At 41.0% G+C, this 14860-nt stretch overlaps 2 protein-coding genes across 7 annotated transcripts in view; one reads left to right on the top strand and one right to left on the bottom strand.

Annotated features, from left to right (window-relative positions):
- The window catches only part of EVC2 (EvC ciliary complex subunit 2), a 60638-nt gene extending 56218 nt beyond the window's left edge, over positions 1–4420 (bottom strand). For all 4 annotated transcript variants that reach the window (XM_071447148.1, XM_071447152.1, XM_071447149.1 and 1 more), the window contains exons 1-2: positions 4290–4420; positions 2332–2386 (exon numbers count right to left, since the gene is read on the bottom strand). In XM_071447148.1, coding sequence (XP_071303249.1) covers positions 2332–2386; positions 4290–4409 — 175 coding nt within the window. In that variant the 5' untranslated portion in view covers positions 4410–4420. The remainder of the gene's footprint in view (positions 1–2331; positions 2387–4289) is intronic.
- A 195-nt stretch (positions 4421–4615) lies between these two features.
- Positions 4616–14860, top strand: part of EVC (EvC ciliary complex subunit 1) — a 50110-nt gene continuing 39865 nt past the window's right edge. For all 3 annotated transcript variants that reach the window (XM_071447155.1, XM_071447154.1, XM_071447153.1), the window contains exons 1-6: positions 4616–4786; positions 7802–7912; positions 10307–10390; positions 10911–11143; positions 12053–12137; positions 14334–14432. In XM_071447155.1, the coding sequence (XP_071303256.1) occupies positions 4616–4786; positions 7802–7912; positions 10307–10390; positions 10911–11143; positions 12053–12137; positions 14334–14432 (783 nt within the window). The remainder of the gene's footprint in view (positions 4787–7801; positions 7913–10306; positions 10391–10910; positions 11144–12052; positions 12138–14333; positions 14433–14860) is intronic.

The following is a 14860-nucleotide window of genomic DNA, read 5'->3' as shown; positions in this document are numbered from 1 at the left end:
CAAAGAAACTATGGGTATCAACAAGAAAAAACGAATCTACTTTCCAGGTCTGTTTTGAATAAATCAGAGCAGACTCAAATATAGCTCTGAAAAATCCACTGTGTTCCTCAGTCACAGGAATAGTCTGGGGTTGTCTTTTCTCATCTTATGCAGAAACAACTCAAAAAAGCTTCCAAAAGAAACACTGAGATCAGTGTGCTGTCACAAACCATTTCACACTTCAGCACGCTGCCAGACTCAATGACAAAGGTTTTATGCATCAAGAACTTCTTCAGTAAAACCTAAAGAGTGTAATACTCTGATTAGGCAAATCACTAAAATCTTAAGTTTTAAATATATTAAAAATTGATATTTACTAGAATGGGACAGTTTTCAGTTATAAAATCAAGCATATAATTCAGTGCTTGTTGCACTCATTTAACACATACATTCACCTACTAACAAAATGCCAGAATTTCACAGAATCACAATAATTGAGTTTGGAAATGACCCTTAAGATTAAGTCCAATTGCAAACTTAGCACTTTAGTGTGAAGTTCACCACTAAACCACATCTTGAAGCACACATCTTTTAAATACCTCCAGGGATGGCACAGTGACTCAACCACTTCCCTGGGCAGGGCAGCCTTTTTCAAAGCCTGGTAACCCTTCCCATGAAGACATTTCTCCTAATATCCAAACTAAATCTCCTCTGGCACAACCTGAGGCCATTTTGTCTCATCCTGTCACCTCTTACCTGGGAGGAGAGGCTGACCCCCACTTCACTACAACTTCCTTTCAGGTAGTATGGAAAGTGAGAAGGTCCTCCCAGAGGCTCCTCTCCAGGTTAATTAACCCCAGCTTCCTCAGCTGCTCCTCTTAAGACTCATTCTCCAGACCCTTCACCAACTTTGTTGCCTTCCTCTAGACACACCCCAGTATATCTCAATGTCTTTCTTGTTGTGAGGGGATGACTGAAGACAAGATTTGAGGTTCAGCCTCCCCAGTGTCCAGTTCAAAGGGACGCCACTTCCCTCGTCCTGCTGGCCATGTTATTTTAACCACTAACAAAATGGTACTGAATATCAAAATCCTCAACTCTTTTTTTAGGGCAAGAAGTTTTTTCTTAAGTATAAAACCACACTCATTTCCTCTCTTGGTGGATGCTACATGAATAATTTGCAACCCATCACAAAGCAGGATGCACACAGCAAAGATGACATTGAATAAACACTGGAAAAAAACAAGCTCAGCAAATCTGAATTACTTGCTTTCATATTTAAATTAATAAACTCATTTGTGAATTAGCCATGGCACCGGGCAAAGAAATTAGAGGTATCTCACTTGATAACTGCTTCAAAGCATGTAATTTCTAGGCAAACACATGTCATGAAATAATCTCTTGGGGAACCATAGTGATGGAGAGGTTTATTTAACACAGTGCTGCCCTGTTAATGTGCTATATGAGGACATCCCAACCTTTGAGGATATACTCATCTCTACCATGCTCAGGTGAAGTAGAACACTATTTATAATACCTACATAGAAATTAAAGAACAGACTCAGAGAAACAGAGTGTTTTGCTCAAATTTACATAAAGAGCCTGTGGCAGTCAGCCCTCAGATGCAGTGACATCAAGCTCAAAGTGACTCCTCTAAGTTTTGTGGTACCTGTTTCAACAAGATTAGGCAACTACCACTGGAGATGTTCACTGTACATTGAATAAATACTGGAAAAAAACAAGCTGACAAAAATACTTGATATCTGCTGTGAAGATTTACCAACATCCCAGCAGTACCTCTAGACCCTCTATATCTATCAGTCTTTAACCCACTACATCTAACAGTCTTTAACAATCAGTCTTTGGTCCAGGACAAAGTGGTCCAGCCACTGCAGCTCCAGAAGTCTATAAAAATAGCTTCAAGAATAGGTATTGCAACACTGCTGGTAAATGCACAGGGGTTAAGCTAGCTTCTGAAAATGAACATCTTGATCAGCTTTAAGTAGTCTGGGTTTTTCACAAACCTGAACTCTGGACATCAGAGGGTGCTCCCCTATACCATTATGTTTAATAATGAAAAAAGGCTCCTCCTGAAAATGATGCAGAGCAGAGTATGAAATGAAGCCTTCTCACAAGGGCCTCATTCTAGATGAATGAAGATGAATGAGCCATTAGCCAACCTAAAGCACCCTTGTTCCTAACTTCTGTGCAAACACTCCCCTGTAGCTCAAGACTGAGAGTCCCAATGATGTCAGCAGGGCACAGTTCCATGCCCCTGCTCACCTTCTCACACATGCCCTGTGAGTCCTGGGACCCCACAATGCTGAAAAGAGAGAGGAAACAGTTGCATACCTGCCATTCCTATGCATCCCATCTCTTTCTGAAGCCACAGATCATCTTCAAAAACCTGGAAGAATGCAATTATTAAAAAAATACTTTTCATAAATATCTATTATTGAACTTTATTGAACGCTGAATTTATGCCTCAATTACACAATTACACAGAAGCCTATCCTACAAAGCCTTGAGTTTCTCCAAAATTAACTAGCAGAAGAGACACAACTTGGCTCTAGAGGTCTCCCACAGCTTGTTAAGCAGTATGAGACTCTGTAGCCCAGTGTGGATATGCACACTTGGGGCTCAAATAGTACTTACACTTCATATTATCAGGATGAGCCCCTGCACAATAGTGGAGCTGGGCTGACTATTAGTTTGCTTTCATTAATCTTTCTTTGACATTTTCAGAGGCCTATTTAAGGACACAGGAAAATCTGATCATTTGGAGGCAGCAGGAATGTGTCAATATGAGATATTGAGCCCATTGACATTACACTCATTTTTCCTCCAGAGAACTACACAGACCCTTTCAAAGGGGCCACATGCTAAAACTGCAGCTTGCAAGGCAATCTGTGACAGCCTCCTGCCTGTGGCTGGACCACAGACACTGCAACAGAAATCACAGCTCAAAACATCAGTAGAAGAAACCAATGTTTTTAAGGAGTTCTATTGCCCAGTGTTTTGATCAAGAAGCAGTAGTCATACAAGCAAGTTCTTGTTTATCAAAGATTCCTCCTTGCAGGAGCTAATAGAGAGGTAGGAATGTGGGTAATTAACAGGGATCTAACTCAGCCTGGTGACATCAGCCACATTGACTGTTTCTGTTTGCTACCAAGCACTGCATGTGGGTAATGTTAAGTACTGACTTATGTCAATACCACTGTTACAGTACAGCACGTTAGGGGCAATTTTCTTCTTTGCCTTCTTCTGGTAAAGTAATTTGGTGTGCTGTTTGTTGGTTTTGGGGAGGGTCCTGGTTTTGGGAGGGTTTTGTTTGTTTGTTTTCCTGCAATACTATTTCCTGTTTATTAGTCTTTCTGTAATCCTACCAACAAACTACATTTGTAACTCACTCTAATCCCCATTGTACAGTAAGGGCAAAAGATAACTATGTCAACACATTTTGAGATGGCTTGACAGACACAAGCCTAGATAAGGAGAAAGAATGAACATAAAAGCTCCATCTTAACAGCTACTGCACTCCTCACTGGAGACTGACACTACTGAGCCGAGGTGCTGTGACTAGATAAACACCAAGGGCCTCTGCTCAGAAGCACAGCAAAGCACAGACACAGTATCAGGAGGGTTGGAAGGGAACTCTGGAGATCATCCAGCCCAATCCCCTGCCAAGGCAGAGTCACCCAGAGCAGGTGACAGGAACACATCCAGGTGGGTCTGGAACATCTCCAGAGAGGGGGACTCCCAAGACCTCTTTGGGCAGCTGTGCCAGTGCTCTGCCACCCTCAACAAAAAGAAGTTCTTCATGTTGAAGTGAAACTTCTTGTGTTTTACTTTATGGCCATTGCTCCTTGTCTTGTCTCCGGCTACCACTGAAAAGAGTTTGGCACCATCCTCTTGACGCCCACCGTTGAGATACTCCTATGTATTAATGAGATCCCCTCTCAGTCTTCTCTTCCATAGAATAAACAGGCCCAGCTCCGCTAATCCCTCCTGGTAAGAGAGATGCCCCACACCCCTCATGGCTTCCGTGGCCCTCTGCTGGACCCCCTCCAGTGTACTGAGGACCCTGTCCAGAACCTGTCGGCTGTCTCACCAGCCCGCGCCCGGCAGCTTCCCGGGCCGTTCCCCCAGCCGCAGTGCCGGGGAAGCGGCCGCTGCCGGGCCGGGTCCCGCTCCCGAGCACAGCCGGCCGCGGGGGCTGCTGCACTGTCCCGCGGGCCCGCCCGGAGCCCGCCGCCGCCCGCCGCGCCGAGGGGCCGCTCACACCCGCGCACCGCGGGCACCGCGCTTACCCCAGCCGCCGTCCGACCGCAGGGCTGCCGGGCCGGGCCCCGCCCGGTGCCCGCTGCGAGGGGCTGAGCGGGCGCGGAGGGGAGCAGCGCCAGCAGCAGCCCGGCCAGCGGCCACCCCATGGCAGCAGGCGGACCCTCCGCGGGTGCGGACGGCGCAGCGGAGATTTCTCCAGGCGTTGCCCCGAATCAGGCCCGGCCTCAGCCGCGGCATCCACCCGCCATCGGTCTCCTCCCACCGCGGCGAGGGCGGAGGGGAGAGGGCCCCCGAGCAGCGGGACCTCCCCTCATGCCCTGCCCTCTCCTCGCCGCGGGCCGGGCCCCGTGCGATGGCGGCGGTGGAGGGCTGCCTGCGGGCCGTGGGGCTGCAGTTCTGGGCGGACTCGCTGCAGGCCCTGCCCGCGCTGCTGGCTCCCGCCGCGCTGCTGGGGCTGCTGCTGGGCGCCGCCGCCGCCGCCCTGCTCTGCCGCTGCGCGCTCGGGCCGCGCCGGGGCGGAGAGGTACGCGGGGCCGGCGGGGAGGGGGCGCGGGCCGGCCGCGGGCGAGCAGCTCGGGGGAGCAGGAGGGCTTTGGGAAGGTTTGAAGGGCGGAGGGCCCGGCAGGAGTCGCCTGCCGGCTTTGCCCTCTGCACGGGACAGCCGGGGCTGCCTCGGGGTGAGCGGCGCGGCGGGGTGCGCGCTGCGGCGGGCGTGGGTACCGAGCCCCGTAATTCCTGCCACATCTCTGCTGGAATGGATTTCACCACTTCCTTTTAAAAGTTGCTGAAAGAAATAGACTAACTCTAAAAGGAGGCCGGTGAAAGTGTTGAAGTGTTCTGAGTGTTGTCCCCCTGGCCTGTATCTCTAACATTTGTGACCGGCAAGTTGCTTCTCGCAACCATCGCTTCGTGTACGAGGCAGTGTTGCTTTTGGGGATAATGGAAGATGTACCTGGTTTGCAGAAGCTTTGTGAGATAGTTGAAAATAAACGCTAGTTTTTGTCCTAAACCTGTAATTTTATTTCCAAAGTATTTTACAGACTTTTCCAAAGTTCATGTTACAACACAGCACAGAATGTTAGTACTAACCCGCTGCAATAACTTAGCACTGAGAGTATGCACATGGATACCTAAAGAAATAAGGGAGCCTGAGCACTGCTGATGGTTTGCTTGATGCCAAACTAACGTGGTTTTCTAAAGTGTGTGATTTTGTTAATAACATACTGGGTGTTCTCTTTTAAGTACTGTGGTTTGTCTCTCTTTATTTCATAACGTTTCTTTGGACTCAAAGATTGCAGAGGCAGCATGTGCCCCCCAAACCAGGCAGGCACCCATCTACCAGGCAGATATATTTTCTGAGAATTGTTACTGATTGATGCTTTATTCTCCCATCCCACTTAGACCTAGGTCATGTTGGACTGAGGATGCAGTGGTTGGTGCTGGCACAGCAGTGGGATTTGGAGTTCTGCAGAGTTCTGCCAGCCTGCAGGTGCAGGGTCTGGTCCAGCTTGGTTTTTCACCACACCTTTTTTGACTTATAACAGCTCTGCTGCATGTGTGTATCTGCTAGTGTTGATCATCATTAAACATGACATAAGAGACAAATTCTCTAGTTCCCAACTGCTTTTAAGTTGGAGGATTGAAGTTGTGTTTGAAGCTAGACATCAGGCTAGTAATGGAGGCACTTCAAATGCTGGATCAATGCATCCTGTGCAAGTACAAGCCCTTCTGATTCAATTGCTCATTTTCCATGCCTTAATAGGTGTATCTTTATTGTACTGCCACTACCAACTCAAATGTAGTCATGTGCAATTTTATCCTTTATGTCATATATGTGAATAGGGAATAGAAGCTGTCAGTAATCCCTGGTCTGGATCTTCAGATGCATTTAGATGTTTAAATGCTATTAAAATCAATGCTGCTGCCCTAAAAGGGTTATTTATTTTGAAGGAAAAATAAACTGCTTGCGGGTGCATACAGAGCACATTGCAGGGTGGGAAGGTTGTATCCTGTGGGTCTGATTTCCCCAATTGATCAGGGCAACCTCAGACTGTTCCTCCTTCCCACTATCTGCCCCAGCAATGCTATGGAGCAAGCAGGTGCTGAACTGCACATATTGCAGCCTTCTGTAGCCAAAGTAAAACAGGGATCGTTTTCTTGAGTATATGTTCCATCCCAAGCAGCTGAATGATCCTTAGTGTGGTAGCAGGGCAAGTACCTGGAGCCTGAAGCATCTTTAAGCACCACAGTAAGCCAACACATTTGTCACTCAGCCTCAGTTCATCTTGCTCAGCCTAAATTATAGCCTAAGTTATAATAGTTATAACTATTTTATAGATTACAGCCCGAATCCATGGGACTTGGATGCATGGAGGATGCATAAGTCCCTTATTTGTTGATTTGTACGCAGGATACACTGGGATATTTTTAAGAACTCTTTACCGTGGTAACAAATAAATTACAAGATTGCTGAGGGAGATTTGTAGCTTTCTTTTCTCATCAGTAGATTTTTAGGAACCAGCATCTGCACTTCAGCACATCTAAAAGGCTAACTCAAAAATATAGTCTGAATTATTGCACTATCTAAGATCCAGAGAGGTGACAGAGGCAAGTCATACAGGATTAAGTGTGTTCCAAAGCTGGGCTGTTCTCTGTGTTCTGGGAAAATGGACTGCTTTACCTACCAAATGGCCAAATAATTTAAGGTGAACCTTTCCATAAGAGAGTGACATGCATAATGTGTGCAGCTGTATCATTAGACTACATCCAAAAGTAGTCAGTGAATTGAAAACCTGAAAAAGAATTTAAAAAGTCATCCATGTAGTGTGGCTGCTATCTTTTGCTTCACTAAAAAAAATAAACATCTTTGTAATGCTGTGTTTGGAGGGAGGCACATTAGTGTTGTTTTCTGATCTCTATAGTGTGTAGGGAAGATCAAGTATAGCAGGAGGTTTCATTGCCACAGAATCTGTATCCCTACCAGTGGCTTCTTGTGTTTGTGAAGTGAGGCCAATAATATGGGCTACTTTTGGAGAGGAAGGTGATGAACATTTTCTGATAGTTACTTCTCCATGACAGGAACTTCCACACACATAAAGCTTCATTTAGGAAGTCTCATGGCCAGGGACAAAAAATACTCGGCATTCTCTTTATTGCTGGTAATTATAGACAATTTTAGTTAACTTGCTGTAATTGAGATGTTTGAGCTCAGACTGTGAGGTTGACTCCACAGTCTGTAGTATGACATTTTGAGAGCAGATGGATTGATCTGACAGGTTCACAGCCTCTTAAAACTTTTTCAGATTAAAATTCTACTCCTGGAATGACAAATTTAAAAGTTCATTAATTTTAATTATTCCTATCTGAATATGTAAAATTTTCATCCATTTTCAGATTGTATTTTTCCAAAATTTTCAACTAATACTGGAATAATTTTCATGTTGGAGACATGAATGTATCCAGGCTGCTGTGGAAGATGTTTCCAGTTAACCTGTATGATCTCATGTGTTACATTTTATGTTTTCTCTTGGAATTTCAGAAAGATGATTCTCAAAGACTTCTGGAAAGCTTCAATGCTGATGAAAAAGAGCACACACTCATGAAAAGTAAAGCAGAACCCTATACATCAAAAGAGGAGATGGTGCTGGAGGTAAAGCTCTGCTCTTGTAGGTGGATGTCCATTTTGCTGCTTGTAACAGTGAACATGTTCAGGGCCTGCTCCAAATTGTCTTAATTTTAATGGCTTTGGAGAGAGACCTTTAAAAGTGTTCAGAAAAATGTAAGATGGAGAGTGGGAGTTGGTTGCTGCTTATGAATGCAACCATTTTGAGCACTTATTCCCCTTATGAATTCCATTTCTCCTGAGGCACTCTTTGGGTATTTTAATCAAGATCCTGAGTTCTTTTTGGACAGAGACTTCTTTGCTTTCATCTCTATGTTTTCCTTAGTTTCAAAAGGCTGATGGGATAAATTAGCATGATTAACATAAGAAAAAGTTTGTAAGTGCTGAAAGACCACTGTGGTGAGCTGGGATTCAAAGACAATTAGAGGATTTGTGAAAAAAAGTAGAAATATAAATTTAACAACCCACTCTCAATGGAAACATCAAGTAATTTAAGTAACTTTTTTTTTTTTTTATAATCCCAAAATAACTGGAAACCAGTCCTACTGTGTAGTCATTAGAGCACTATCTTTCACCCAAAGCTGATTTGACTGGTCTTGCTGGAGCTAAATATTGTGATTTAAACTGCTCATTTAAAAATGTGCAGTTCAGCTGACTCATTCAGTCTCTTATACATAAATTAAATACATGGATAAAATGTCAGTCATAACCAGCCATTCTAGTGCTTACCTTGTAACAAGAATTGGTTTCAAGAAAATGTTATTGTTAACATTGAAACTGTTGGCTTAAATCTTGACAGGTAATGAATCTTCATTTCACCTTTGTGATCAGGAGTGGTGACACAACATGCTTGGTCATTTTGCTTGAGTTAAAGTAGAATATAACAAGTGAGCATGGATTAGGTTATTTTTGGAAGTGTAAATGTTGTGGGAGAGCTCAGACAATTTTACATCTTTATGCTTATTACAGTGTTTTTGAAATTGGATCACAGTCTTTTAAAGGTGATAATTCACAACTCTATCCATTTCCATAACATGGCTCATTTATAAGACATTAAGAGGTAACCATATTATTTGAGGGGACTTTCTCCCACCTATCTGTCTATCTACTGAAATTATATGTATTTTTTTCTACTAATTTGTTCTGATTTCCAGAGGCTTTTGCTGTTACTAGCATCCAATTGACATTTTATGAAGAAGCATAGATGGAAAATGCTTTTAATTAGGTTAGAGCACTTCAGAAAAACAGGTATTTTCATTCTGAGACTTTTCACATTGCAGTAATACCATAATTACTGTATTAATAATAATTGTGTGTTACTTATGCCTGCTGAGAAGCAGGATGTGTTAGTTCTAGCTGCAGTACAGCTTTCCAGCTTTGCACTGGCTGCTCTGCCTCCAGTCACTGCAGAGCAATAGCTCTGTCCACTCCTGTCCCTGATGGGATACTGCAGTGCTGAGACTGCTCACCAGGGACAACTTTATCAGTAAACTTTATCAGTAAACCCAAAAATGGAGTGGAGATGGAAAAGTGCAATGGTAGAAGTCCAGTGAATTACATAGTCTGCTCTTCTCTTTCTGTTTCCATTTTTAGACTCTATTAGTGCTTTGATATTTCCTAAAAAAAGCTTTATGAAAAACCCCGTGTTTTGGCTAATCAGTCTTTCATTTCACATAACAAAACTAAAAGAGATAAAATAGGAAGTCCTACAGCGTGGATTTACACATTTTATCTGCTATTTATAGCCAAACTTTTATTAAGCAATACCTAACCTCTGAAAACAAATTATGATCCTATTGTTCCAGCATATAGAAGAAGGCAGTAGCAGAAAGTCAGATTATGTGATTATGTGATACAGAAAATTGTGTGAAAAGAATTCAGTATCTGTTAAAAGTTCTTTGGAAAAACATTGTTATTTTCTCTAGATTTTGGGTAAGGGTTGTATTATAAAAGTTTTTCCTAGGGCAAAATGATGACTGTATTTGCTTAATTTATTGTTTCTTTATTTAAATTGAAAGACAGAATTTATGGCCATGATGATATCTGTGGAGTTTATTATCCTTTAGTAGTTTTTAGTAGTTTTTAGTATTAGTCTCATTTGTAAAATCTTTGGCTGTTGCTAAGGGTACGGAGGTGGCAAGACACGAAATGAAAATACTTTGGAAATACCAGATACTACCTGTTTTCTCCTGAAGAATTAAAAATATTTTGTAGCAGTGGCAATGACAAGAGTTCTCTTTTCAAGTTTTCCTACTTGGAATGAGCCTTATGAGAAGACTTCTTGCACCAAAGCAGGGACAATCAATGAACAGTTATCAATAGGAACATTTAAACTGTGTAACAAAAAGGAGCACACGATACTTAAAGTGAATAATTGCCAGATCTGCTGTTCTCAATTGTTTTTTGTTCTTTTCCATACAGGAAGGTGAGTCTCCTCTGAACAGTAACATTGCAGCATTTGCATTAAAGGCAAAAGTGATCTATCCCATCAACCAGAAATTTAGGGTAAGGTTGTAGATTCTACTTGTAAAAATTAATGGCAATCATTCTGTGTCAGAGTAAATTGCAGAGTCAAGTAATGGAAGAAAATTTACTGCCAATCTGCTTAATAGGGATCTTTCCTTTTTTAATAGTCCATTGACTCAGGGCTTATTCTGTAAGGTGTCAGCTGCTTTCAGCTCCCCTTCATTGCTGGAACCTGCAATGCTTTACATGGTGTCTAGTCAATTTTCACTGTATTTAAGAGAGCTTGTCTGCCCCTTAACATTAATGGGAGTTGGATCTGTCTAAGGAGCCATAAGAAAAACACCACAAGGATCTGAAAGAGAAAGCATACACCAAGCAGCTAACTACAACAGAAGAATGCTTTCCTGGGCAATACAAAGGCCTCTCATGTACATGGAAACAGTTTTGCTGTGTACACTGTTTAACTTTTCCCTTAAAAGTAAACACTGAAAATTGATGTGATGTTTGTCTCCTTATTGTGTTGTATTAATTGACCTTGTGAATTTCCTTTGACTTGTAGCCTCTGGCAGATGGCTCATCCAATCCATCTTTGCATGAGAATCCAAAGCAAGCAGTTCTGCCTAATCAAGTGGTGGAGACATCTATGTCAGGCAGCCTGGGATCCCTGAGCCAGGGAGACAAGGAGGACTGTAGCTCCTCCACAACAATCCATTCCACAACAAGTGATGACAGGTTTCAGGCTCGAGCCTTTCTAAAGGTGGCCAGCTTCCCTGAAGTGCTGACATGTGAGAGGTAAGCAGTAAACCTGACCTTGTTTGGTCAATTCCTGTGTTTTTAGGACAGTCGCTAAAGGTGAAAGGCTGGGTATGAATGCACACAGTCACCACATCACGACAGGGTTATCTGTTTATAACCCTAAAAAAGTTGTTGGGAGATTATTACATTAAGCTGTTGGAAGTCATCCTGTTCTTTGTGAAATTTTGGTAATCAGAGCTGGCCAAAAGCTGTCTCATAAAAGGTGTTAGAATGAGGAGATGTCTTTGTTATGTCTCGTATGCTCAGTTCACATGTGCTGGGGATGGAGTTCTCTGCACTGTACAATGACATCTCACACTGCAGGTGCCTTGAGAACACTCAGTGTTCTGTTCTCTCTGTTTTAGTGGGAACTACTCATGTCTTACTCTGGGAAAACAGTTCCTGTCTGACACTGCTGATGAGCAGGTAGAGGTATTGAAACGGACTGTTAGCTCTGATTTCCTTTCAGCTGCAGCAGGGCAAGGTACCCCTAGATGAATACATGTGTCTGCACTCTCATTAGCAGGAATAACAAAATCATGTTTGTGTCCCTGAGCTGGGAAAGGTACCAGCAATGAAGAATGTTTACAAAATACCCACTCTTTCTATGTCTGTTTCAATTTAAAGCCCTGCTTTCCCTGGTTGTATCCACTCATGCCTATGTTCAACTTGTCTTTTTCTAGAGGAAACTTCAGCACCAACTTAATTAAAAGCTCTATGTTTGTTTACTTTTACATACAGAAATCTTTTCTGAAAAAGGAGGCAATGTAAAAATAAAGTAACTTCACTTCTGTTTTGGGGCAGTGTTTTTAGGAGGATCTAGTGGTTAAATGAACCATATTGTGTTGTCTTTTTGTGTAACTGTCATTTAGATTGCAATTAATGCATTTTTAATCTTTTTTTTAGTTTTGATGTTAAGCTCTGCCTTTGCAGTCTTACTTTACAAGATCTCATGCTTCTTGGTACTGAACTCAGAAAAGAAAAAAATGTGGTAGGTACTTATATCTCATTTATAGCTCATTGTTTTGAAAATCTTAGCTGAATATTAGTTTATGAAATAACATAAACAGCTGGCTAGGTGAGATGTAATGCAGCAGAGTTCCATTTCCACATTATTGACTTTTTTCCTCCTACTCTGCATATATATGAGCTTCCTAAGGAAGTAAAATATGATGAAGTATACTGGTCTGTGAAATACCAATATAGCAAATGCAAAAAATTGGTTTTAAATATTACTTCAGAGATTAACATACAGCACTTGAGGCTCATAAGAAGAGGTAATAAATTATTTAATAGGTGAGTTTGTCTTTAGGACAAACTTGCTTGTTTGTGTGTTGAGACTCCAAAAACTTAAAGCTTTTGGAATAAAATGGAAAATTCAGTTCATCTCCATCAGTACCATTGTAGTAAGTACAATAGTTCTGAATTTTTAAAATTGTAGGATTTAGGTACCATTTAAACCATAGATAACTACCTGCATCAAGTCACAGCATCCAAAACTGACAAGGAAAAAAAAAAAAAGAAAAGAAAAACAAAGTACAATTAAGGTCATGGGACATTATGGGATATTCAGTAATGATTGTTTGTGGTGCCTAGCCATGCACCATTACTGATACTGAGGTTTAGCTCAATAAATATGAATCTGGGCATAAAGTCTATAGCTTTTTCCTCCCCTCTTTTCTTGAGCTCTGTTTAAACAAAATTGGTAATTTCTGTTATAATTTACTAAATCCACTGAGAATATTTCAAAGGGTGGGATTTTCTGAAGAAATTTCTACACAACCCAAAGGAGGAAACAGGAAAGTAAACCTGGGAAGCAGTTTCTCATCTGATGGATTACCCACACCTAGTTAAATGAGAAAGGGAACTTGTGATCAGATTCCAGAAGGAAGTTTAGCTTGATTATAGAAGGTTGAACTTGATGTCAGAGTTAATAATCAATTTCTAAGGAAGGTAAGTAGCAACATAGTGATGTAATCACAGAAACACAGAGAAAATGAGCACTTAACACACTTTGTGGCCCACTAGAAATACCCACAAAGGACTTAGACCTTTAGCTGAATATTTAAATAGCTTTATATTTTTGTCAGAAGGTAAAAAAGGGAAAAAATAAATCAGCCTGCGAATAATTTCTTCCTTTCCCACTCTGCTTTCTCTGATTTCAGTTTTTCTTGGCATCAAGTCTAAAGAAATACATCCTTTTCTATCAGTCTTCTCCTGAACCCTTTTTTTTTCTTTTTACTGTATATGGTATCTTGGTAATGTGTCCAAAACATTTGCAAGTGAGATCCAAAACATGACTGCTATATGGTTTTCTCTTCTATTGGGCTTTAATTATAATATATTTCCAGATTTTGCTCACCTGACATGAGCTTCAATAACTGTTTCAATATGTAAATATGTATTCATTTATGTTTTTATATGTTTTACGCAGGGAAGTTTTGCATCATCTTGTTTTCAAGATTATAAGGAACAGGCAGGTGGCTGTTAAATTTCATGTATTTTTATTTCCACACTGGAAAATGCTGCAGCAGTTACTAATGAAATTAATTAGCCTTACACTGAAACTCTAATTGAGGGAAGAGGGGAAAAGGTTAAGCAAAAGTTTTCCCAGTGTTAAAAAATCAAAAATGTCTTTTTGAAGACACTAGTATTACAGTCTTAAAAAAAAAAAGGCACACAAATGGGAAATAAGTATTTTTCTTGCAAGAGAAGCTAGCTAGAACTTGAGATAGTTTCTTTTGGGTTGTATATAAAAATGTTTGATGTACTATGTGACTGACTACAGTTGAAGTCATTATAATGAGTCTTTAGTATCTTTTGAATAGTTACTGTCTTCCAGTTTAGGGGTTCATTAAACTTTAGAAGAATGGGCTTTGTATTTTCAAGTGATCTGCATTTTCTCCAGTCAAGAATAGTTTAAAATGTGTCTGTCTGGTTATAAGGATATATGAGATTATGTGTAACAACATCTTCCAGTATCTCACTGGAGCCAAAACCAGAGAATTTTTCACAGTGCAAATACTGGAGAGTCACTGGTGATAAATCTGTTAATTTGTCTGTTGTTTATTTTATGATTCACTATAATCTCCCTGATTGATTTAAATTAGCAAAAGATATCACAAAGATGTGCTTAAAATGACAGACAGGCACTTAAACTGGATGTTGTTTTCTTCCTTTTAAACAGATGTTTATTCAGATTTTCAAGATATACCTCACAGACTTCCATCGTAAAAAGAAGATTACTGATGGTTTGTTGAAGAAGATCCTTTTAAATCAGGAAAATGTAAGTGGGTTTGTCGGTTAGTACTTAAGACCATACAAAATAAGAGTTAATTTTATTACCACAGCAGGCCATTTCACCTACTCCTTTTGAACAGCCATGTCATTTGTAATCTATTTCTGAAGAAAATGCAAAGAAACTCCCTTGTTAGTTGATTTTCTACACATTACCTTGTATGCTTCTCCTCCTTGTTGCTGTATGAAGTGATCTACGTAATCTGTTAAAAATAAAATATTTTGTAGTTGAATCCATTTAAACAGAACATTTTGAACCCTATTCAGATTTAATAATTTCTAATTACCAGCGGCTTTGTTTGGTCCCAGGTATCTTGCTGATAATAAAATAGCAGGAAATAAAGTAGCAGTATGACACTCAAGGCTTTCATCAGGGAAAAATATACTTATTTTACTCATCATCCTTTTTTCTTTCAT

This window comes from Agelaius tricolor, unplaced genomic scaffold (assembly GCF_023055355.1).
Source record: "Agelaius tricolor isolate 1412-34295 unplaced genomic scaffold, bAgeTri1.0.p SCAF_24, whole genome shotgun sequence".
Classification (NCBI taxonomy): Eukaryota; Metazoa; Chordata; class Aves; order Passeriformes; family Icteridae; genus Agelaius; species Agelaius tricolor.
Note: the sequence above shows the minus strand (reverse complement) of the source record. Positions and strands in the feature narration are given on the sequence as shown.